Here is a 26,527-nt window from a genome sequence, read left to right as displayed (position 1 = left end):
CATAAGGCACAAGTCAGGAATGTGATGGAATACTCCCCACTTACCTGGATGAGTGCAGCTCCCATAACATTCAAGAAGCTTGGCACTGACCAGGACAAAGTAGCCCGTTTGATTGGCACCACACCCACAAACATTCACTCCCCCACCACTGACGCACAGCAGCAGCAGTGTGTACCATCTGCAAGATGAACTGCAAGAATTCACCAAGGCTCCTTAAACAGTACCTTCCAAAGCTATGCCCACTACCATCTAGCAGGACAAGGGTGGCAGATGGATGGGAACACCACCACCTGTAAGTTCCCCCCCCCACCCACCTCCGAAGTCACTCTCCACCCTGACTTGGAAATATATCGCCGTACATTCAGTGTCGCTGGGTCAAAATCCTGGAACTCCCTTCCTAACAGATCATTGGGTGTACCCACACCTCATGGGCTGTAGCAGTTCAAGAAGGTAGCTCACCACCACCTTCTGAAGGGCAACTAGGGATGGGCAATAAATGCTGGCCCAGCCAGCGAAACCTACAGCGCATGCATGAATAAAAACAAAACCTTGCAGGGAACTTGATGTGTTTTGCTTTTGAAAATTATCATAGGCTTTAATTTCATTCTGCTAGCAATGCAGGCTAATACTATCATGAATCTTGTTTTCTCATGTCCTGTTGTTTTTAGTAGAACCCTTTATGAACCCTTCCACTCCACAGTTTGGTTCCTGGGCATTTTGACATTCATGGGCATTTCATCTATGTTGCCATTGTGACCTTAATGGATACTCATATTTTTGCCGCTCTCCGATGATGAAACTAGTCATTTTAGTATTGAGGTCTCTTAGTCTATGAGGAATCTTGGTCTCCTGTTGCAATATTAGGGTGTTTTGTTCCATAAAGTGTCTACACCAACTAGATGTTGGTTGTTGTCTTCTGTTTTTCTTATGCAGTCCCTCAAGATCGAGGATAACTTTCTTCCACTTCGGTTCGATGGCCACTGAAATGACTGATAAGTCCAATGCATGATCTGCAGGCTCTGCACATGTGGGGCAGGTGGTGCTTGAAGGGTTGGGTAGATGGGCTGTTTGGAGGTTTGTGCACTCCCTCTGTGTCATTTTGACTTTGTGTCTCCAAGTTTCCAATTAAGTCTTTCGACACGCTAGGTTCCCTCCTGAATGAGGCTTCTTCATTTTGTTTGATCACAAGCCAGGGTCTCCCATGAGTCAGCGGGTATGTTTGACCTCTTCAGGGATGCTTTGAGGACATCCTTGAGCATTCCCGTTGTACCCCGGGAGCTTTCTGCCGCGACCAAGCTCAGGTTAGAGCAATTGCCTTGGGAGTCTGGTGGCAGGCATACAAATGACATGCCCCACCCAGCATGGTTTTGAGTGATCAGAGCCTCCAATACCTGCCCAGTTGACCAGTGGACTGCTGTTGAACCACCTTTCTTGCCACTGGATTTGGAGGATCTTGCGAAAGCACTACTATCGGTACTTCCCCAATGTTTTGAGGTGCCTGCTGTAGGTTGTCCAAGTTTCCAAAGCATAAAATGGGGTTGCCTTGTACACTGGGTCAACTTATGTGCCATGATCTATGGTAATGATGATTATATCTATCTCTTAAATATTTTTGCACAGTTCCAGTATTTTACACGTTTATAACAAATAAATGCATGGTTGGATGTACTCACTGCTCTTTTTCGATCTCTTTTCTCTTTCCCTCTGCCCCCACCTCTCTGACAGGTTGCATCGCCCTGCCTCCGTTATTTGATGGCAGTGCAGAATCACCTCCTCAGTAACACAATCCTGATCAAACCTGATGACCATGATGATAGTGACAGCTCCCTGCAGGGGGAGACATTGAAGGTACAGGTAAACAACAGGTTTCTATTACAATAGCATCCTCCTCATGCAGTCTGCTGGTGGCAGTGCTTGGCAGGCAGGGGTGGAGAAAACGGGGGCAAATGGATTGCTTTCTGCCAGGCTTAAGCTTCTTATATTTGCATGGGAATTTTTTAGTATCATGTCCATTGCCATACAAAAAGTTTGGATACAAGAGAAGGGGAGAATCCTCAATAATTTTGACCTTGAAGTAATTGAACAGGGTAGTTTGATTTTCTATCCCTTGTATTTGTAGTCACAGCACATGAAGCAAATTCTGTAACCACACAGCATTGTCATTGGACAGGAGGGACACCATTCGGCCTGTCATGTCAGCACCGGCTCTGCTAATGAGCAATTAACCTAGGTCCCCTGCCTTCAAACCATAACCCTGCACATTCTTCTTTTTCAGATAATCCAATTTCCTCTTGAGTGCCTTGATTGAACCTCTACCACACTCAGGCAGCACATTCCAGACCTTAACCACTTGTTGCATGTAAAAATTTCTCCCATGTCTCCATTGCTTCTGTGCCCTATTGTTCTCAAAACTTCACCAGTGAAAACAATTACTGTCTGCTGTTACAGATAAAACTAAAATGAAATTCCCTTTTGTCTTCATTGACTTAGTCTATCCAATCTCAAGTGACTACAAATACTAGTAAATAATTCAACAGCACCATCCAAACCTGCAACCTCCACCGCTTAGAAAAACAAGGGTAACAGATGCATGGAAACACCATCTGTGACTTCCCCTCTAAACCACAACTGAACCTGATTTAGAATTATATTGCTTTTCCTTCGCTGTCACTCAGTTAAAAACTGAGAACTCCCTTCCTAACAGCACAGTTGGTGTACCTACACCAGATGGACTACAGTAGTTCAAGAAGGTGGCTTGCCACCACCACCTCAAGGGCATTTGGGGATGGGCAACATTTGTGGCCTTGCCAGTGATGTTCACATCCCATGAATGAATTAAAAAAACTGGAGTTTGTAAGTCAAACTCCCAAGTATGGACATTTGCTTTGATGCATTAGATTTATCCACAGTGTGAAACTTTGTGTTTAAAGACCATAATTTAGTCTAAGATGGCATTAACATCTTAAACTCATTATTTAAGAAAATTAGAAATGTCAGATAGATATAACTGGGTCTGTTTCAGGGTTATTGAGATCTTATATTGGCTTAATATCTCTTAGCTTTTTCATGTACATACCTTTTCCCCCATCTACTATAGATGTTATATCCTCATTGAATTCTGAGATATGTCCAGTGCAATTGCCCTTTTTGAAATATATTCTTTCAACTTTGAACTATCTCTGCTTATTTGAATGTGTGGTAATTTCATCTTTAAATTAAAGACTTAAAATTTTCCCCACCACAGATGCTAAGCTAACTGTGCTGAAATTACCTGGGTTACCTGAAATGTATTAATTTTCTCTTCAGACACTGACTCACCTAAAATTACTGTTTTTGTTTGATTTTCAGCATTTTCGCTTTTTATTTTTATCTACGGCATGTGCTGAGGCTGACTGGCTATGGAAAGAGAGTTCCCAGCAATTGTTTTTTAACCTCCTACCAGACAAACCCCACGTAAAACTTTCTTTTTAAAAAAAAAACTGCATTGCATCTTGCAGGAAATGTTTCCACTTGTCTCAGCCAGCTGATCTTATTGCAATAATTTCAAAAGTGTTGCAAGTAGTATTTTGTCCTCATGAGCAAGATTACAGCGTGGCCAAAAAGAGAGAGTTTCAGGATAATTCCAATCCATCATTTTTGTACTGCAATTTTAAATGGGGAAGGTGGTAACTTTGGATAGTTGCCCTCTTTTTATTGCCTCCCACCGATCAGTTGGGTGATGGGGTATAATTTGTGCAAGTAGTCAAAACCTTGAAGTTAGGTTTATTTAATTTAGAGCAGATCCTACCTTTCAGTTTTATTCTGTGCATATCACAGTGTCTTGTACAGTGGTTGTGTTGCTGCTTCGCTTCCTATGTTTTGTAATATGTTGTGATTAATTCAGAATATTTGATGTATGTTTAATCAGGCTACTTTTTTAAATTAAAATGTTCTGATATGCCAGCAATTAAAATTTATTTTTAAGTTGCACTCAAGTTCAAACGTTTTGGTTTTAAAGTGTTCATTTATTTTGGGTGACATGAAATGGTAGCTCATGTCAGCATTCCACATTGAGCAATAAAATCTAAGTTCGAATGTGCAGACCTGTAACTGTCTTGTGTTAAAGCAATTTATACTCAGTAAGAAAATAGTCAAGCCTATCTTTTTGAAGAGAAAGATTTTAAGCTCTCAATAAGGCATTAATGTGTTAATACTCCAGTAATACTTTTTAGTTTTTGTTTCATTTCTGTTAAGTATTAAGATTTGTTATTCAATGACTGTTGGAAGTTGCATTATAATTGGCATGCAGTGGAGATGCTGAATTGTCAGAGTTTTAAACTGTCAGCTGGACATGGTCTAATCTACTACATTTAACAATTTGGTGATTTGTTCCTGAAAGCATTGCTGGCCTATATGTGCATATCAACAGTAAGTCCTCACTTAAAACTCTAGTTGCTTCCTAAAAAGTGCAACTTTAAATGGAATAACTCCGTGAATCAGATTTTTCCATTAAAATCAATGTAAAGGCTGTAGTTAGGCTCTGTAGGAGCTTTCTCATCAGAAAAAGAACATTAAAACATTATACCCTCTAAGTTGCATTACTCTAGATTCCTTATATTCCTATATTTGTAAATGAAATAACCTTTAAAATTAATATAAAAACTTACTACTTACCTCCCATTCACTGTCAATCCTACTTGCCGCACCTCCGCTTGACACATGTCCCCCACTCTGAAGGACCCTTCCTCTTGTTGACCCTCCGGTTCGCGGGCTTTGCCACTCCTTGACCTTCACCTCTCGCTGCCGACTCTCAGGTTCGCAGTGTGTGCCCTTCTTGACCCTCCTGGTGGCTGCTGACCCTCCGGTTAATGGCCTCTGCCACTCTCTGACCCTCCTGATCGCTGCAGACCCTTCCTCTCGCTGAAGCTCCCTCTCCCTTTCACCGCTTACCCCTCCCAAACCCTTGATGTGAGTGAGGGCTCTGAGATGAGCGTCAAGAGCAGCTTCAACTTGCAGGAGGTAAGCTATGAGCTGGAGATGTAGTGAGAGGGAGGGTCAGGAAGAGGCTGTGAACTAGTGAGTCGGCAGGCAAGGGAGGGTCAGGCAGTGGCAGAAGCTGTGAATCGGAGGTCAGCAGTGAGAGGAAAGGTCAGGTAATGGAAGAGGCTGCTCCAAAATGGAGTCAATCAGGTCTCACAGCCCTATGTCAGGCCTGACGCAAAATAACTTTAAAACAAAACTCCCAGTGGTAAATGGAATCATGGGTCCCATTAAATCACTGACTTTTTATTCATTCACGGGATGTGGGCTTCGCTGGCTGGGCCAGCATTTATTGCCCATCCCTAGCTGCCCTTGAGAAGGTGGTGGTGAGCTGCCTCCTTGAACCACTGCAGTCCATGTGATGTAGGTACACCCACAGTACTGTTAAGAAGGGAGTTCCAGGATTTTGACCCAGCAACACTGAAGGAACGGCAATATATTTCCAAGCCAGGATGGTGAATGACTTGGAGGGGAATTTCCAGGTGGTGGTGTTCCCATCTAACTGCTGCCCCTGTCATAGGTGGCAGTGGCCATGGGCTTGGAAGGTGCTGTCTAAGGAGCTTTGGTGAAATTCCTGCAGTGCATCTTGTAGATGATACACGGTGTTGCAACTGTGTGTCGCTGGTGGAGAGAGTGAATGTTTTTGGATGTGGTGCCAATCAAGCAGGCTGCTTTGTCGTGGGCGGTGTCAAGCTTCTTGAGTGTTGTGGGAGCTGGACTCATCTGGACAAGTGGGGAGTATTCCATCACACTCCTGACTTGTGCTTTGTAGATGGTGGACAGGCTTTGGAGAGTCAGGAGGTGAGTTACTTGTCACAGGATTCTTAGAGTGACATGCTCTTGTAGCCGCAGTATTAAATGGCTAGTCCAGTTCAGTTTCTGGTTAGTGGTAATCGCAAGGATGTTGGTAGTGGGGGATTCAGTGATGATAATGCTATTGATTGTCGTGGGGTGATGCTTTGATTCTCCCTTGTTGGAGATGATCATTGCTTGGCACTTATGTAGCACGAATGTTACTTCCCACTTGTTAGCCCAAGCCTGGATATTGTCCAAGCCTTGCTGCATTTAGACATGGACTGCTTCAGCATCTGAGGAGTGGCGAATGGTGCTGAACATTGCACAATCAAGCTGAAATCAGGGCAGAAACTGATGTTGGTAGACTAAAGGATTATATTGATAATGTAGTCCATCACTATAATGAAAACTGTTTAGTCACACCTTAAGTTTTCAGGCACCATTACCCAGATTGCCTTCCTGAACGTTACCATGCTGACCATTTGAGACTTGTGCAATTTAATTGTGTCTTCCACAAGGAAGGTTCTGGGTTAATGCTTATCACTTATTCCCCCCTCTCAGCCGATTAAGAGCATTTTGGCAGATGTCTGTGTGCACACTGCTTGACTCGAGTCACAGCAGGCAATTCAGCTAACAGGAAATCTCATTTTAAGATTCACCAATGCATGTGTGCAGTTGCATCTGTATGCAATATATTCTTTTTAATTACTACTGATGGTCTGAAATGCTAACTCATGTCTCAGACTTGCTTGCTTTTAAACTTAAGTTGCAATTGCACTGTTGCTTCCTTTTGTAAAATAGATAGCTATAGCTTTACACTGTGTGACTCACTTGACTTTCTATTTTGTTCATTGATGAAGGAACTCCAGACCAGTATCTTAGCGCTAGCCACCAAAATTCTGGCAGGATGTGATGAAGTACTTGAAAAACTCCAGAGTGTCACCACATCTGTTATTAACAGTGAAATGGCTGACAAAGAGCACAGGTCAGTACAGCTATTAATCTTAATCTAGCATTTATATTTCATGATTATGCAGAATATGCTTCATTGTCCCTACCCCACACCCCTTTCCAAAAACCTCAATGATTTAGAACACCCATGGTTACGATTATGATTGTGTGTTTCTACTTTTATGGAGATAGTTGAGTATCAGCACCACAATGCCATAATTTAGATATGTGTTCACACATGCTCATGTAAATAGTGTACATATTTTGCATCATTTAGTGCAACACCTCATCTCTGGTTGAGAAGGTGGCATTCCAGGCTCATGTCCGTGTGCTGATCTTGTCAGTGCTTTGTCTAATTTCTTAATTGAATGTTTTCCTTTTTTAAACAAAGCAAACATATTTTAGTAGTAATAATTCTTAGTGGTGTTGAATCTAATCTAAAATAAATATATAACCTTCCCATTTCATGTTTGGTTAACTGGGTCAGTCATGCAGATTTGGTAATTAACAGTGCCCTCTCGCGGAAGCTAAGTTTGGTTTAATTCAGAGATGGTGTTGTTTTGTACATTATTACACCGTTTAGTTTGGGCCATAGTTCATACTGACAATCAATACAAAATCAATTATGTAATTTTTGTATAACTTTTGAAAGTACTGATGTGATTGTTTTGTTTTGAAACTAGAATAGTAGATCCATTGGTTAGGATTGCAACTTTCCAAGAAAACAGAAAAACCTTTGTTACCTTAATTAGTTTACCTTTTCTGTCTCTCTCGGAGTGGTGGGGGCGAGTGGGGGTTATTCTTTCATGAGTGGGAATAGTTTTTCCCTATCTATTCTGTCCAGACCCCTCATGATTTTGAATACCTCTATCAACTCTCCTCTCGGCCTCCTTTTCTCCAAGGAAAACAGTCCTAACTTCTCATTAATCTTTTCTACACATTCTCCAAAGACTTCACCTCCTCCCCTAAGTACTGTGTCCAGAACTGGACACTATACTCCAACTGAGGCCAAACTAATATCTTACAAAAGTTCAACAAAACCTTCTTGCTCTTGTACTCTATGTCACTATTAATTAAATCAGAGGAACCTGTCGATGTGGTATACTTGGATTTCCATAATGCATTTGATAAGGCACCACATCAAAGATTACTATGAAAGATAAAATTACATGGTGTAAGGGATAACATATTAGCATGGCTAAAAGGGTTGGTTAGCTAACGGGAAACAGAGTTGGCATAATTGGGTTATTTTCAGATTGGCAAAATGTAATGGGTGGAGTGCCACGGCGATCAGTGCTGGGGCCTCAACTATTTACAATCTGCACCAATGATTTGGGTGAAGGGACTGAATGTATGATAGCTAAACTTGCAGATGACAGCAAGAATAGGTAGGAAAGTATGTTGTGAAGAAGACGTAAGGGGCCTGCAAAGGGATATAGGTAGGTTAGTGAGTGGGCAAAAATTTGGAATATAATGTGGGAAAATGTAAAGTTGTCCACTTTGGCAGGCAGAATAGAAAAGCAGTATGCCTATTAAATGGAGAGAGATTGCCAAACTTGGTATTACAGAGGGATCTGGTTATCCTGGCACATGGATCACACACAAGTTTGCAGGTACAGCAAGTGATTAAGAAAGCAATGAAATGTTGTCGTTTATTACAAGGAATGGAATATAAAAGTAGGGAAGCTTTATTGCGGCTGTATAGGACATTGGTGAGACTACATCAGGGATACAGTGGACAGTTTTGGCCTCCATCTTTAAAAATATATATATAACTGTCTTAGAAGCAGTTCAGAAAAGGTTCACTTGACTCCTGGGATGAGGGCTTATCTTATGAAGAAAGGTTGAATGGTTTGGGCCTGTACCCACTAGAGTTTAGAAGAATGAGAGGTGATCTCATTGAAACATAAAACATCCTGAGCGGATTTGATAGGTAGGTACAGGGAGGATATTTCCTCTTATGGGAGAGACTAGAACTAGTGGACACAGTTTAAGAATAAGAGATCTCCCTTTTGAGACAAATGAGGTGAAATGTTTTCTCTGAGGGTCGTTAGCAGGACCAGGGAGAAAAATCGTGGGCCCTAATTCTTCTCCTCTTTCTGGGCCCCTTATTCCCCACACCCACCCCCACTTAACCCTTCCCCTCAATCATGCATGATAGTTTCCCTCTTTCAAGTTTCACCAATCATAGAAAGGCACTGTTAAAATGATGGTGCCTATTGTTGAAACCTGGTTACAAATATTGTCCGTTATATATGCAGCATGGATCGATCAGCAACAATATAATGCAGTGTTGGGTTGTGTGTGTCCTTAAAGTAATCCCACCATGACAATTAAACCACAGACTATACAAGTTTTACTGTATCAGCATCATGCAATATTAATTTGACAGGAAAATATCCTATTGGTTATTTATAACAGTGTAGCTGATAACACTAGGTGCATGATATTAAATATAATTATTTCATAGAAGGGTTGTAATTGGATTCTATTTTTTCAGTAATCTCAAAGTAGAAAGAAAGATCAAATGACTTCTGAGCAACAATGTGGAATGATTGAACAACATAGGTCTTCACTGTCAGTGAGAAGCATTGGAGTCCTCCGATGTCTCTGTATAACACGATGCCAGAGGACAAAGACTGAATGGTTCAGTCTTTGTATCTGTGGTTTTCTGGTGGGCTTTTCAAAAACAATTGGAACCACGAAACTGCCCAAAGATTGGAAGCAACAGCACAGAGACTCAGTGAAATTGACACTGACAGACTAAAAAAAAATCACAACCTTCAGGCTGAGTGTTCTGACTTTTTTTTTTAAAGTCTATCTTTCAGGTCTAAAGCCCTTCCTTTGGCTGCTCAGGCTGGTGGTCAACAAGAAACTCCATTTACAGCAACGAGGCCTGAACGCACCCCCCCGGGCCAGGGTTTTTGGCACCGTCTGCACCCCCCTCTCCTGGGCCCTGGTCATTAGTATGTGGAATTCTGTACCCCAGAAAGCAGTGGAGACTGGGTCATTGAATTTATTCAAGGTGGAATTAGACAGATTTTTGATGGACAAAGGAGTCAAGAGTTATGGGGTGGGGGGCGGGTGGCAAAGTGGATTTGAGACCACAACTAGCCATGATCATCTTGAGTGGTGGAGCAGGCTCGAAGGGCTGAATGGCCTACTGCTAGGTCGTGTTCCTAACAGAACCTAGGATACTATATGCTTTACTAACTGCTCTCTCAACTTGTCCTGCCACCTTCAATGATTTGTGCACATATACAGACTTATCTCCTGCATCCTCCTTAGAATTACGTCCTTTATTTTGTAATGTCTGTGTTTTTCCTACCAAAATGAATCACTTCACATTTCTCTGCATTGAACTTCATCTGCCACCTGTCTGCCTATTCCACCAATTTAGCTATGTCCCTTTGAAGTTCTACACTATCCTCCTCATAGTTCACAATGCTTCCAGGTTTCATATCATCCACAAATTTTGAAATACCTTTTGGAAGTCCATGTAAACTACACCACCAGCATTGCTCTCATCAACCTCTCTGTTACTTCATTAAAAAAGTCCAAGTTACATGATTTTCCCTTAAGAGGTCCATGCTGGCTTTCCTTAATTAACCTGCACTTATCCCAGATTATTGTTTCTAGAAGTTTCCACACCACTAAAGTTAAACAAGAAAAATATGGAAATCTGACTCAAAAACCAATCAGGCTGGAAATACATGTGAATTAAACCAGCACTTTGAAAGAGAAAAGTCCGGTTAATGTTCTGCGTCTTCGATTTTCCAGGATTGGGATAAATAGACTGACTTATGTTAAAAGACCCGGTAAACTTGGATTAATTCCACTGGAGCAGAGAAGGTTAGGAGGTGAACTGATTGAGGGTTTTAAAATATTTGAAGATAAAATTTTTTCTTGTAGTAGGAAAGTTCAGAAAAAGGTAATGCAATCTTACAGTTTGAACTAAGCCAGTAAAAAGTAAATCTAGGAGAAAGTTCAGAAATATGGTGATTGCTGCCAACTCAGTTAAAGGAAGAGAAATGTCGTCTTGGAATAACTATATTCAGGCGTTTAGAGAAAGGGATCGTGTGATCAGTAAGATGATTGCCATCATTACCAATAGTTGAGGAGCTGACTCAATGGGCTGAATGACCAACTCGTGTTACTATGTATGAAACATTCTGATTTCGAACAATAAAACAGTGTTGCAGGGTGGGCTGGTTAAGAAGTAAAATGTTTTTTCACTCCCTGCTCCTGGAATACTGATTGCTATTCTGTTCCTAATGCTGAAAGCTAACTTAATAAAGCGTAGAGGTCTAATTTTTGAGAGCCAAAATGGACATGGGCCTTTCTCTCTCATATAAAATTCTGTGCTGTTGTTTAACTAAATTGGTTATAAGCTACGTTTGATTCTTCACTACAGGCTGAAGGGCTTAGAACAGATCACTAAGGCCACTATGTTGGGCCATTTGCTGCCAGTATTGCTGACCTCTCTGATGCATCCAAACCTGCAGACCCTGATAATGGCAGATGCACTCATGCCGCAGCTGGTTCAGCTTGTTCTCTACACCAGCCAGGTAAGGGACAACCTTTTTAAAGTCTGTTTTGGAATATCAATTTATAATGTCTGGAATCTGAATTTTGAAGTGAAAGTGCATAACCCCTGAAAAATAAATGTTTCTCGTTATCTCCAGTTATGTTTGTAACCTTAGTAACTTATTGGTTTACCTGCATTTATATTAGTTCTCTCCTCTCTTTTTCCTTGCCCCTCGCACATAATATTTGTCAACCAGTAAATGTGTGCAAGTTGAGTGATTTTAAAATCCACATTCCTTCTAGGTTAAAGGGTAAAGTAGAGAAGAAAGATCCTGTCTTTTGTTTAACATCTTCCCTCAGTTGACATGAGGGAATTTCAGACATTAACTTGTGCCATGTTCCTCTGACACAGTTGCATTGGTAAAAGAACAGCCAGCCCCACTCCTGTTTCTCTCCTCGTCTTGCAAGTTTTCTTCGTTTCCATTCTGTCTTGAAGACAGTGATTCCTTGTAGGGCTAGTGTTCAGTATTACCAGTTGATCAGTTAGTTACTCGCACACAAACCTTCGGGGTGAATCTGGGCAGCTGTTTGTTCCCAACCTCAACTGATGTTCATCCAAGGGGACATGCATACAAGTGGTTAGTTGTGTAGTAATAAGGAATGGAGACCTAAGGCTAAGCTTATCTACGTTCTTACCAATGTGAAATTAACTCAACAACTCTTGAACTGAAGCTAGGACCTTCCAGGACTGTATGACTCACCTACTGAAAAATTGCTGAATTATAAGGGCAGCTTTGTAATTTGAAAATCAAGGTTTTTGAAGCATTTTATTAATGTACATTTCTGAAATTACTCTAAATTAATGTTTTAAATTGGATCTATGTGCACAACTGATTAAGATAGAGGGGTGGAATGCAGAGGGTTGTTATTGCATTATCAGGTGTGCTAGTAAAATGCAAGTACGTTGTGTTTTCTTTCATTTCTGTCCCAGTGCTGTCATTTTGCTTGATCTGGAATTTATTAAACTGATTAAATATTGGAGCTGAGTTATTGCTTGCTGCAGCAAAATAAATAAATCTAAGAACTTAAGAAATAGGAGCAGGAGCAGGCCACTCAGCCTTTCAAGCCTGCCCTGCCATTCAATAAGATCATGGCTGATCTGCCTCAGGCCTCAACTCCTCTTTTGTGCTAGCTTTTCATAGCCCTCAGCTGCCCGATATTTCAAAAATCTATCTACCTCTTTTAATACTTACAGTGACCTAGCCTCCACAACTCTCTGGGATAGAGAATTCCAGCCATTCGCCACCCTCAGAGAAGAAATTCCTTCGCATCTCAGTTTTAAACGAGTGGCCCCTTATTCTGTAACTGTGACCCTAGTTTGTTTGAGACTCCCACACTAGTGGAAACATCATCTCAACATCTACCCCGTCAAGCCCTTCAGAATCTTATACATTTCAGTAAGATCACCCCTCATTTGTCTAAACTCCAATGAATAAAGGTCTAACATGTTTAGCCATTCTTGATAATTCAACCCCTTCATCCCAGGAATCAGGCCAGTGAATATCTTCTGAACTGCCTCCAATGCCAGTATATCCTTTCTTAAATACGGGAACCAAAACTACACAGTACTCCAGTTGCAGCCTCACCAATGCCTTATACAGTTGTAACAAGACTTCCTTATTTTTAAACTCCATTCCTGAGCAATATAGTCCAAAAGTCTGTTTACTGCCTTAATTACTTGCTGTACCTGCATGCTAAAATTTTGTGTTTCATGCACAAGAACACAGATCCTTCTGTGCTTTACTTTTTTTGGAGTGTGTCTCCATTTAAATAATAGTCTGCCTTTTGATTCTTGCTACCAAAGTGCATGACCTCACACTTTGCTGCATTAAACTCCATCTGCCAAGTTTTTGCCCACTTACACAACCTGCATATATCCCTTTGCAGATTCCTTATGTCCTCATCACAACATACTCTCTCACCTATTTTTGTATCATTGGCAAATTTGAGTACATCATACACTGCCCCCTCTTCCAAGTCATTAATATAGATGGTAAATAATTGAGGCCCTAGGACTGATCCTTGTGGCACTCTACTAGTTACGTCTTTCCAACCTGAAAAAGACCCATTAACCCTGACTCTCTGTCTTCTGTGTGTTAACTAATCCTCAATCCATGCTAATACATTATCCCCAGTACCATGAGCTCCTACCTTGTGCAGTAACCTTTTTTGTGGCACCTTATTGAATGCTTTCTGGGAACCCAAATACACCACGTCTACCCTTTATCAACTCTGCTTGTTATATCCTCAAAGAACTCTAGCAAATTTGTCAAACCATGATTTCCCTTTCATAAAACCATGTTGACTCTGATTAAGCTTTTCTAAATGTCCTGCTATTTCTTACTTAATAATGGACTCTAGCATTTTCCCAATGACAGATGTTAGGCTGTCTGGCCTATAACTTCCTGTTTTCTGTCTCCCTCCCCCCTTGAACGAGGTTGTCACATTAATTTTCTAATCTGCTGGGACCCTCCTGAAATCGTGAGTTCTAGAATATTTCGACCAATGCCTCCACTATCCCTGCAGCCACTTCCGTTAAGACCCTTGGATGCAGGCCATCAGGTCCTGGCGAATTGTCTGCCTTTAGTCCCATTAGTTTGTCAAATACTTTGTCCCTCATGATAGACACTGTTACAAGATATTTCCTTCCATTAGCTCCTTTCTGATCTGACATCTTTGGGATGTTTATAGTGTCCTCCACCATGATGACCGATGCAAGATATTGCTTTAAATTACCTGCCATTTTCCTGTTCCCCATTATCAATTCGCCATTCGTATCCTCCAAGGGTCCCATGCTCATTTTAGCCACTCTTTTTATATACCCGTAGAAGCTCTTGCTGTTTGTCTTTATATTTCTTGCCAGTTTGCTTTCATAATCAATTTTCTCCCTCCTTATTAGCTTTTTAGTTATCCGCTGCTGGTTCCTTAAAAAAATTCCCAATCCTTTGGCCTACCACTAATTTTCGCTGCTTTGTATGCCTTAGTTTTTGATTGGATACTCTCCTTGACCATCTTTGTTAACCACGAGTGGTTCACCCTTCTCGTTGAGTCCTTTTTGACTGTGATAAATTTTTGCTAAGCATTATGAAATATCTACTTAAATGAAAATAACTGCTCATCCACTGACCTGCCCCTTAGCCTGTTTTCCCATCTCGCTTCAGACAACTTTTTCTTCATACCTCTGTCATTGCCCTTAAATTTAAGTTGAGGACACTGGTTTGAGACCAGATTTGCTTGCCCTCAAACTGAATTTGAAATTCTACTATGTTGTGATCGCTATCCCCTAGATGATTCTTAATTGTGATATCTCTTAATAATCCCACCTCCTTACACATTACTAAATCTAAAATAGCCTGTTCCTGGCTAGGTTCTGCAATGTATTGCTCTAAGAAACAATCCTTGATGCACTCTACAAATTTATCTACCCTTGCCAATCTGATTTGTCCAATTAATATTCAGATTAAAATCACCCGTGACAATTGTAGCACCTGTCTTACACGCCTCAATTATTTCCTGATTTAGACTTTGCTCTAGAGTGAGTCAACTCCTCGGGGGCCTTTGGATGACTCCCACCCGTGACTTCTTCCCCTTGCTATTCCTTATTTCCATCCAAACTGATCTATTGTACCTATGTCACTACTCACCACCGCACTAATACCTTCCTTTTTTAACAAAGCTACCCCACCTCTTTTTCCTTTTTGCCTATTTTTCCAGAGTGTTGAATACCCTTGAATGTCGAGTTCGCGGTCTTGGTCACCCTGCGACCCCATCTCTGAAATAGCTATCAAGTCATATTCATTTATTTCTATTTGTGCTGTCAACTCTTCTATCTTGTTACAAATGCCGCATACATTCAGATAAAGAACCTTAAGCTTTGATTTTTTTTACCATTATTACTCATTCTGGTCTAATTTTTGCTGCACTCTTCTGCTTATATTTTCTGCCCCTTCCTGTCACACTTTGGTTATCATTCACTTCTTCACTACCCTGCACTCCGCTCTCTCATTTCCTTTTGATATTTTAAACATCCCTTCAATCGAACCCTCCCTCTCACTAATTAGTTTAAAGTCCTACCTACAACCCTAGTTATACGATTTGCCAGGACATTGGCCCCAGCATAGTTCAAGTGAAGCCTGTCCCAACGGAACAGCTCTTTCCTTCCCCGATACTGGTGTCAGGTCCCCATGAATTGAAACCCATTTCTCCCACACCAATCTTTGAGCCACATATTTACCCCTCTAATCTTATTTACCCTATGCCAATTTGCATATGGCTCAGGTAGTAATCCGGAGATTATTACCTTTGTGGTTCTGCTTTTAAATTTAGCCCTGAGCTGCTCGTAGTCCCTCAGCAGAACCTCTTTCCTAGACCTGCCTATGTCGTTGGTGCCTACATGGACCACAACAACTGGATCCTTCCCCGCCCACTCCAAGTTCCTCTCAAGCCTAGAAGAGATGTCCTTAACCTTGGCACCAGGTAGGTAACACAGCCTTCGGGACTCTGTCTTTGCTGCAGAGAACAGTATCTATTCCCCCCCAACTATGCTATCCCCTATTACTACTGAATTTTTCTTTTCCCCCCCACTTGAATGGCACTCTGTACCACAGTGCTCTTGGCAGTTCGCTTATCCTTCCTGCAGCCTGTGCCCTTGTCCACACCAGGAGCAAGAACCTCGTACATATTGGACAAGGGCACTGGCTGAGGCTCCTCTAAGTTAAATTCTGGATCCCCATACCTATCTCACTTGCAGTTACACCCTCCTGTCCTTGACCACGGTCCAAATTTGATGTAATTAATCTAAGGGGTGTGGCTGTCTCCTAAAACAGTGTCCAGGTAACTGTCCTCCTCCCTGATGTGTTGCAGTGTCCACAACTCAGACTCCAGCTCATCAACTCTGAACTGAAGTTGCTTGAGTAGCCAACACTTGCTGCAGATCTGGTCACTGTGGATCGCACCGCCGTCCACCAGCTCCCACATACTACAGCTACAACACATCGCCTGCCCAGCCATCTCTTCTTTTAATTCATTTGGATGTTAAATATTTTAAAAGTGAATTTCTTAACTGTACTCTTCAACTGTAATAAGGTCTCCTGATTTAAACCACTTGGCCCGTCAAAAGAGATACGGAAGAGATAACCCGGCTCTCCTCGCCATTTTAAACTGAACTCCTGGCTCTCCTCGCCATTTTAAACTGAACTCCCGGCTCTCCTCACTGCTTTAAACTGAACCCCCGGTGTTCCTTGCCGTTTTAAACTTGGTGAATCATGTGAGCTTGAGATTTGTTACTTTTTAAAATATTTGTTCATGGTGTCTGGACGTTACTGGCAAGGCCAGCATTTATTGACTACTCCTTAATTGCCCTACAGAAGTGGTAGTGAGCTGGCTTTTAGAAACGCTGCAGCCCTTATGGTGTAGATGCACCCAAAATATTGTTAGGAAAGGAGTTCCAAGATTTTGACCCAGTGACATTGGCAACTAAAATCGCTATTCCTTCAATCAGGATGGTGTGCAACTAGGAGGGGAGCTTGGTGGTCATGTTCCCATACGTCTGCTGCCCTACATAGCAGAGGTTGTGAATTGCTATAGTGCCTCTTGTAGACGGGCTGCCGAAATGCACCAGTTTTGGAGGAGTGAGTTTTTAAGATGGTGGATGGGGTGCCAATCAAGCAGGCTACTTTACACTAGATGCTGTTGAGCTGCTTGAGTGTTTGAGCTGCACTCATCCAGGCAAATGGGGTGTATTTCATCACACTTATGACTTGTGCCTTGTAGATGGTGGACAGACTTTGGCGTGTCAAGAGGTGAGTTTCCTGCTGTAGAATTCCCAGCTTCTGACCTCTTGTAGTGCAGTATATATCTGGTTAAGTTTCTGGTTGATGGGGCAATTCAGCAATGGTAATGCTGTTGAATATCATGGGGAGTTGGTTGGATTCTCTCTTGTTGGAAATGGTCATTACCTGACACTTGTGTTGGGTGAATGTTTCATGTTACTATTGTATTTCTATGTTTACAAATTTACCAATCTCTCTCAGGACTGATAAACCAAGCCTACATTTAGTTTATTTGAAGATGTGATACAGGATTGCTCAGCAGACATATCTACTACAAATATTCAACAGCTATTGTTAACAGGAAAGTACAGCTGCAACTCCTTCACACCACATGCTGCTAACTAAACTGAAAGCTCCTCTTAATGTCTGCTGGTCACGTGGTTTACATCGTGGCTACTTACTCATGAGCATATTCTGTGATATGACACAATTCCCCCTTTATTTCCAAGATAACGCTACATACATTAAGGATGAAAATACACAAACATTCGGGCAGTCGCAAAATCTATTTACACAAAAAAAAATCTCTGAAGATTTTAAGGATTTAAGAAATTAAGTGTTTGAGTCTGTGTAATGTATAGATGGTTTAACAATCGTTACAGATCACTAATAGTGTGTCCTTCCTGAGATCAAGACTTATCACCAGGGTGTTCTTGACTTGTAGGGTTGGTATCTTGTATATTGTCAGAGTGTTGATTGTTTTAATGGTGATCTTCCACAGTTTCACACTTTAATTCCATCTTTGAATGTGTTCCAGACACAGTTGGATTGCTAGGTGCTATGCAGTTGTACAATTCCCGTAGCTGGCTTCTGTTCCTCCTTAATGTTGCTCCATTTGGTGTTATGACTTAATATGATTTAAGTTCATTGCACACTCTGAATACTTCTGCAGGTAGTCAAGCTCCCTAGGTAGCACGTGTGACTCAAACCTTTTGTCCTATGTGCGGATTAGACAGTTCCGCACCTGCATGTCTGTTGTGCAAAGTCTTCATTCTCCCTACTTTTTGAGAAGTTTCTGCTGTACTTATGAGAAATGGGAAAGGTGATAGCTTGGCAAAGTTGCCTTACCCTGCCTTACAAGCCTCATGGGCTTACTTATCACCAGTGGAATCATACCTAAAGGTGTTGCTCTTAATCATGACATGGAGATACGGAGATCTTGGTTTGTTTCCCTGTACGTTATGATTAATGACTTAACAGTGCAAATCATTTGCTTTGCAAGAGTACTGGATCTGGGATAGTGTGGCGAGGCTGTCAGGAGTTGATGCCCCATGTTGCACACATGTCCCTAAAAGATCTGCCAGTATACTATGGCCCTTGTCCAATATGATTTCTTCAGGCACACTGAGCAAGCTGAAAATTGAACTCATTGTGTCTGCCACAGGTGCACATGAGGTATCCTTTAACGGTCTGTTGATTGAAAACTTGGAAAAGTAGTCAGTGACTAGGAAAAAGTCATTGCTATGGATAGTGAATAAATCTGTTGCGATTTTAGACCAAGTGTAGGATGAGACTTACTCAGGGTATAAAATTTCTTTGCATTGATAAGGCTGGTGTCTCTGACAGTCCTCACTGTCTTCTCAATGTCGTTGTTGATTTGTGACCAATACAGAGAGTACCTCGACAGTTGTCTTGTTTGCTATATGCCTGTATTATTTTTCTTTTTCTTTATTCATTCATGGGATGTGGGTGTCACTGGCTAGGCCAGCATTTATCGCCCTTCCCTAATTGCCCATGAGAAAGTGGTGGTGAGCTGTCTTCCTTGTCAGTCCATGTGATGCACGTACACCACGATATTGTTAGGGAGGGACTTCCAGGATTTTGACCTAGCAACAGTGAAGGAACGGCAATATGTTTCCAAGTCAGGGTGGTGTGTGGCTTGGAAGGGAACTTTCAGGTGGTGGTGTTCCCATGCATTTGCTGCCCTTGTCCATCTAGATAGTTGCGGTTATGAGTTTGGAAGGTGCTGTCTAAGGAGCCTTGGTGAATCCCTACAGTGCATTTGTAAATGGTACACTCTGCTCCCACTGTTTGTCGATGGTGGAGGGAGTGAATGTTTGTAGATGGATGCTAATCAAGTGGGCTGCGTTGTCCTGGATGGTGTCGAGCTTCTTCAATGTTATTGGAGCTGCCCTCGTCCAGGCAAATGGCAAGTATTCTTTCACAGTCCTGACTTCCTTATAGATAGTGGACAGGGTTTGGGGAGTCAGGAGGTGAGTTACTCGCCACAGAATTCCTAGCCTCTGATCTGCCCTTGTAGACGCAGTATTTTTATAGCTAGTTCAGTACAGTTTCTGGCCAGTGGCAACCTCCAGAATGTTGTTAGTGGGGGATTCAGCGATGATAATGCCATTGAATGTCATGGGGTGATGGTTAGATTCTCTTGTTGGAGATGGTCAGTGCCTGCCACTTGTGTGGTACAAATGTTACTTGGCATTTGTCAGTTCAAGCCCAGATGTTGTCCAGGTCTTGTTGCTCTTGAATATGCTTTAGTATATGTGGAGTCGTGAATAGTGCTGAACATTGTGCAATCATGATCAACCCCACTTCTAACCTTATGATGGTAGGAAGGTTTTGGCAGAGGACACTATTCTGAGGAAAATCTGCAGTGACGTCCTGGAACTGAGAAAATTGACCTCCAACAACCACAACCATCTCCCTTTGTGCTAGGTATGACTCCAACCAGTGTACTGTTTTCCCCCGATTCCCATTGACTTCAGTTTTACTAGGGCTTCTTGATGACACACTCAGTCAAATCCTGCTTTGATGTCAAGGGCAGTCACTCTCGGCTCACCTCACCTCGGGAGTTCAGCTCTTTTGCCCATGTTTGAACCAAGGCTGTAATGAGGTCAGGAGCTGAGTGATCTTGGCGGAACCCAAACTGGGCGTCAGTGAGCAGGTTATTTCTAAGCAAGTAGCATTTGATAGCACCGTTGATGACCCCTTCCATCATTTTGCTGATGATCAAGAATTGACTGATGGGGCGGTAATTGGCCTGGTTGGATTTGCCCTTTTCGTGTACAGAACATACCTGGTCAATTTTTGAAGTTGCTAGATAGATGACAGTGTTGTAACTGTACTGCAACAGAAAGGGTGTGGTAAGTTCTGGAGAACAAGACTTCAGGACTGTTGTCAGGGTTCATAACCTTTGCAGTATCCAGTGCCTTCAGCCATTTCTTGATATCATGTGGAGTGAATTGAATTGGCTGAAGACTGGCATCCATGATCTGGGGAAGGCCAAGATGGATCACCCACTGCACTACTTGCTGAAGATTTGTTGCAAATGCTTCAATTTTACCTTTTGCATTGATGTGCTGGGCTCCCCCATCATTGAGGATGGGGATATTTATGGAGCCGCCTCCTCCTGTAAGCTGTTTAATTGCCCACTACCATACACGATTGGATGCGGCAGGACTGCAGAGCTTAGATCTGATCCATTGGTTCAGGAATCACTTAGGTGTATCTATTGCATCCTACTTACATGCACCTAGTGTAACTGACAGTATGTCCTGGCGGAGATCTTCGCGTACAAACACCTGTTTTCCCTTGAAAATCATGGCTGTTGAAATACCTAGTCCACCTTTGTACAGCCAAAAACATCCGAGGGTCTCTGGCACTTTGTATCAGGCCGCCCTTCTACAATAACTCTCCGTAATGTTTTCAGCCGTGGGTCATTTGCTGTTCTCAGCTTAAGTTGGGTTGCACTTGTGTTGACCAGAATTCATCAAGTTGATATTGCGTACATCTCTTTCTATGCCATCTACTTGCAAGTTCAACAAGACATCCACAATTTTTTCAGATTAGGTAGCCAGCTCATTGTGTCTGAAGTAACCATTTTGCTGCCAGGTTTGTAACAGATTTTGAAGTCATCTTGTATTTTTAGGGGAAGTCATTGTTCATGTGTTGAACCTTGTGACACCGAATACCTGAGTATTTGTTTTCTCAGTTTTCTGTAATAATAAAATGTTCAATATGCAAATGGAATGCAGCTGAGGAAACTGAGTGCAGACTTGGAGTTTGATGAGTGGGGAATTTAAAGTGTTAATTTTGTTCTTAAATTTTACTCTTAAAATCTAATCTAGTCTGTAATTAGCAGTAACTGGATAGTACTGTGTAAGCAGGCTTTGTTCTTTTTTTCTGGCAGCTTAGACAGGGCGAACTCACTCTGCTATGCGAGCTGGGTAGTTAATTAACTAGCAGGTTGAATTTGGTTACTGTAGACCCAGTTCAGATGGCTATAAATGTAGGCCTTTTGAGTGCAGCTAAGGCAAACGGAGTGCAACTGAGGAAACTGAGTGCAGACTTGGAGTTTGGTGAGTAGGGGATTTTGGGGAAAGAGGTGTTTGTTTCCTTTTTCTACATTTCTCACTCATAGGAATTGGCTCCTGCTGTAACAAGGAAAGGAGCTAGCTGTTTGATGCATATCCAGTGAGTGGTTAACATCTATTCTATTCCTAAGGTTTAAAATAGTATACAAATTGGTGGTAAAGTTAAAAGATATAAAAAAGCAACATAAATGAAAGATATAATTAAGTATTTATTTCAAACACATTAAGGATGGCAGGATAGGTTTGTGTAAAGGCTGCAGCATGTGGGAGCTCCTGGATAACATTGTGATCCAGGGCAAACACGTCTGCAGCTCTAGGAACTTTGGCTCAGTCATTGAGCTGGAGGCTGAGTTGCAGACCCTGCGATACATCTGGGAGATGGAATGTTACCTGGCTGCTTTGTACCAGGAGGCAGTTACACCACTTAGGATAGTGCCTTCTGATATGGTCAGTGGTCAGGGACAGGAGGGTGTGAATGTGAGTGAGGTAGATAAGGGGACCCAGAAGGCAGGAGTATGAGGCTCTGCAAATGTCCAGTAGGTTTGAGGTTCTCTTAACTTGTATGGATGAGAGCAGGGGCTGCAGGGTGGATGAGCAAACTGAATATGGCACAGTGGTACAGGAAGACATTCAAGTTGGGGGGAGCAAAAAGGAATATAGTGGTAGTAGCAGACAGTATAGTGCAGGGGATTGATACTGTCCGCTGCAGCAAAGAGTGAGAGTCCAGACAGCTGTGTTGCCTGTCCGGTGCCAGAGTTGAGACTTCCGCTCAGGTTTGGAGAGTAACTTGCAATTGGTTTACTTTGTTGTGAATGCTGCACGCAGATACAGAGCCTTTAGTTTTGTACTTTTGTTACCTTTGTAACATCTAGTCTTGACTCTTGATGCACTCTTAGGATTTTTCTCTGTCCCTTCCTGCCATTCTCTGACCCTCATTTCCCATATTACTAATTGAGGAGGGGAGGACCTGGTTGTTGTGGTTCATATAGGTACCAACAACCAGGTAGAAATAGGAAAGAGGTTCTGCATAGATGATCTTGGTTCTAAATTGAAAAGCAGAACCTCAAAGAGTATAATCTCTGGATTATTGGCAAATTGGCATAGGATACATAAAATTAGAGCGATGAACATATGGCTGAAAGACTAGTGTGGGAGAAGTGGGTTCTGATTTGTGGGGCAGTAGCACTGGTACTGGGGAGAGTGGGGGCTATATCTTTGGGTGAACCGTATAACCAGGGAAGTAGAGAGGGCTTTAAACTAAATAGTGGGGGCAAGGGATCAAATGTGGAAAGATGTGTATCAAAGTGTGGGGACAAGGTCAGAAAGGAAAATAGTAATATGGGAAATGAGGGTCAGAGAATGGCAAGGAGGGACGGAGAAAAAACCTAAGAGTGCTTCAAGAGTCAAGACTAGATGTTACAAAGGTAACAAAAGTACAAAACTAAAGGCTCTGTATCTGCATGTAGCATTCAAAACAAAGTAAACTAATTGATACCACATATTGAAGTTAATAAATATGATCTGATAACCATTACACAGATGTGGCTGCAGCATGACAAGGATTGGGTCCTGTATATTGAGGGGTATATAACCTTCAAAAAGAATAGGAAGCTAGGTGAAGGTGGAGAGGTAGCACTGTTAATCAAGGATAGCGTTTGTGCAGTAGCTATAGATGACCTTGGTTCAGGAGATCACGGTGTAGAATAGGTTTGGGTGGAGATGAGGAATGGCAGGGGAAAGAAGTCCTGAGTGGGAGTGGTCTACAGGCCCCTGAACAGTAACCACAATATAGGACAAAATATACAGGAAGAAATATTGGGTGCTTGTGATGGGTGATTTTAATCTACATATAAACTGGTAAAATCAGATTGGCAGTAGTAGCCTGAATGAGGAGTCCATAAAATGCTTAGTTTAAGAGTTTCTAGGAGCAGCACATTCTGGAACCAACCAGGGTGCAGGTTATATTAGACTTGGCATCTTGGTATTGTGTAATGTGACAGGATTAATTCATGACTTCAGGGTAAAGGCTCCTGTTGGTAGTACTGACCACTATAAGATTGAATTTTGCACCTAGCATGAAAGGGAGAAGTGTGGATTTAAGGCTAGTATTTTTAATCATAAATAAGGACAACTATTTCGACGTGGAAGCTGAGCTAGCTGAAATGAACTGGGATACTAGGCTAGGGGATAGATCAATAGAAAAGCAGTGGCAGACATTTAAGACGAAATTTCAGAATAAGTATACTCCAACTATAAAGAAAAATTCTAAAGAGCAGACCCAACATCCGTGGTTAACTAAAGAAGTTAGGGAAAGCATCAAACTTAAGGAAAAAGCATATAACTGCGCAAAGATGAATGGCAGGTCAGATGATCGGTCAGAATATAAAGAATGGCAGAGAATGGCTAAAAGGTTAATCAGGAGAAAAATAGCTAGAAATGTAAATACAGATAGCCAGAGTTTCTATAGGTATTCAAACAAGAAAAGAGTAAGTAAAGTGAGTGTTAGTTCTCTAGAGAGTGAGAATGGGGACTTAATAGTAGATAATAAGGAAATATCCAATGAAATGAACAAATATTTTGCTTCTGTCTGCACTATAGAAGATAGAGAAAAACTTTCCAGTAATAGCAGTAAATCAGGAGGTGGAAGGGAGAGAGGTACTTGGTGAAATTACAATCACTAGGGAAGCAGTACTGAGCAAACTGATGAAGCTGCAGGCTGACAAGTCTCCGGGCCCAGATAGACTTCATTCTAGGATTTGAAAAGAGGTGGCTAATGAGGTAGTAGATGCGTTGGTGTTAATTTTTCAAACTTCCCTATATCCTGGAAGTGTTCCATCAGACTGGAAAGGAGCAAATATAATCCCTCTATTCAAGAAGGGAGGGAGACAGACAACAGGAAACTATAGGCCAGTTAGTTTGACATCTAATGTGGGGAAGGTGTTGGAGTTGATCATTAGAGGTTGTAGCTGGGCACTTAGAAAAACACAAGGTAATCGAGAAGAGTCAGCATGATTTTGTGAAAGGGAAATCATGTTTAACCAATTTATTAGAGTCCTTTGAAGGAGTAACGTGCTGTGGATAAAGGGGAGCCTGTAAATGTACTATATCTGGATTTCCAGAAGGCATTTGATAAGGTGCCACATTAAAGGTTATTGCGAAAAAATAAAGGCTCATGGTGTAGGCGGGGTAGCATATTAGCCTGGATAGAGGATTGGCTGGCTGGCAGAAAACAGTATGGATACAGGGTCTTTGTCTGATTGTCAGAACGTGATGAGTGGAGTCCTGCCGGGGTCTGTGCTGGGGCCTCAACTTTTTACAATTTATGTCAATGACTTGGATGAGGAGAGTGAAGGCATGGCAGCTAAATTTGCAGATGACACAAAGATAGATAGAAAAGTATGATGTTTAGAGGACAAAAGGGAGTTTGCAGACAGATATAGTTAGGCTGAGTGAGTGGGCAAAAATCTGGCAGATGGAGTATAATGTAGGAAAATGTGAAGTTGTTCACTTTGGCAGGAAAACTAAAAAAGCAGAGTGTTACTTAAATGGAGAACAGATTACTTAAACAGAGGTGCAGAGGAATCTAGGTGTTCTTGTGCTTGAGTCACGAAAGTTAGTTTGCAGGTACAGCATGAATCAAGGAGGCTAATTGAATGCTATCCTTTATTATGAGAAGAATTTAACATAAAAGCAAGGATGTTATGCTTCAGTTATGTAGAACATTGGTGAGACTGAATCTCGAATACTGTGTACCGTTTTGGTCTCCTTATTTCAGAAAGGATGTAAAGGAGGCAGTTCAGAGGAGGTTTACTAGATTGATACCTGGAATGAGCGAGTTGACTTATGAGGATAGGTTGGACAGGCTGGGCTTGTTTCCACTGGAGTTTGGAAGAGTGAGGTGACTTGATTGAAGTATTAAAGTTCCTGAATGATCTTGACAAGGGGATGTGGAAAGGATATTTCCTTTTGTGGGGAGTCCAGAACTAGGGGGCACTGTTTTAAAATTAGGGGTCACCCTTATAGGACAGATGAGAATTTTTTTTCCCTTGAGGGTTGTGTAACTAGGAACTCTCTGCCTCAGAAGGCAGTGCAAGTGGTGCCACTGAATATTTTTAAGGCAGAGGTAGATAGGTTCTTGTTAGGCAAGGGAATGAAATGTTATTAGGGGTCGATGAGAATGTAGAACTTGAAACACAAACAAATCAGCCATGATCTTATTGAATGGAGGAGCAGGCTTGAGAGGCCGAATGGCCTACTTCTCCTATTTCGTATGTAGTTGCATTGCACTTGTGATAACATTTTTGAACCAAATGCAATTGGTTTGGCATCTTGCATAATGCATGCCCCCAACCCTTTTTGAGATGTGTTGACTTCTAAGATCATCTTTTTTGGGTTGTACTATTGGAGAAAGTATGTCTCTCCTGCCTTTTTAGGTGACTTGAACACATGTTGATGGTCTTCCTGCCCCACATATGGAACATCCTTCCTTTGCTGTATCAACAAAGTTTGATAGGTATGGTGGTAAGAAGTTGAAAAGAAGGAGGCATCTCTGCAAGTCCTCTTTGTCCTGGAGAGTAAGCATTACTCATGCATCTTCAAGTTTGCCTGGGGTAGGACTGATCCCACACAGAGAATAGATAGAACCGAAAAAGTTAACCTGACCCACATTCACCTGGCATTTCTTGCTGTTGAAGACGAGTCCTTTACAACAAGACGCTGCCATTAGTGAGTGTAGACTTTGCTCATGCTCTTGTTTGGTTTTGCCCATCACTGCAATACCATTGGAAATGTATATGAATCTAGGGATATTTTCTGTAGTTGTGTCCATATGCTGCTGGAACAGACCCTGACTGATGGTAATTTCTAGAAACAGGTATCTTTCGAATGGTGTCCAGAAATTAGTGATTTCTTGAGATCCCTCTGCCAAATGAGCCGATCAATGTCTGTGTTTGGAGTCCACTTGGAGAAATACCTTTGCTCCCGTAATTTTGAGATTCAATTTGTCTAATATTGGAT

General features: G+C 41.8%; 1 protein-coding gene across 3 annotated transcripts in view; it reads left to right on the top strand.

Moving 5' to 3' along the window:
• LOC121285485 (probable E3 ubiquitin-protein ligase HECTD4) overlaps positions 1-26,527 on the top strand; it is a 301,376-nt gene that overhangs the window by 121,185 nt on the left and 153,664 nt on the right. For 2 of the 3 annotated variants that reach the window (XM_041201965.1, XM_041201968.1), the window contains exons 17-19: positions 1,726-1,854; positions 6,675-6,799; positions 11,180-11,333. In XM_041201965.1, coding sequence (XP_041057899.1) covers positions 1,726-1,854; positions 6,675-6,799; positions 11,180-11,333 — 408 coding nt within the window. The remainder of the gene's footprint in view (positions 1-1,725; positions 1,855-6,674; positions 6,800-11,179; positions 11,334-26,527) is intronic. The other variant, XM_041201967.1, reaches the window with a different exon arrangement.

Source organism: Carcharodon carcharias, chromosome 13, assembly GCF_017639515.1.
Source record: "Carcharodon carcharias isolate sCarCar2 chromosome 13, sCarCar2.pri, whole genome shotgun sequence".
Taxonomy (NCBI): Eukaryota; Metazoa; Chordata; class Chondrichthyes; order Lamniformes; family Lamnidae; genus Carcharodon; species Carcharodon carcharias.
This window is presented reverse-complemented; position numbering and strand designations above follow the sequence as displayed.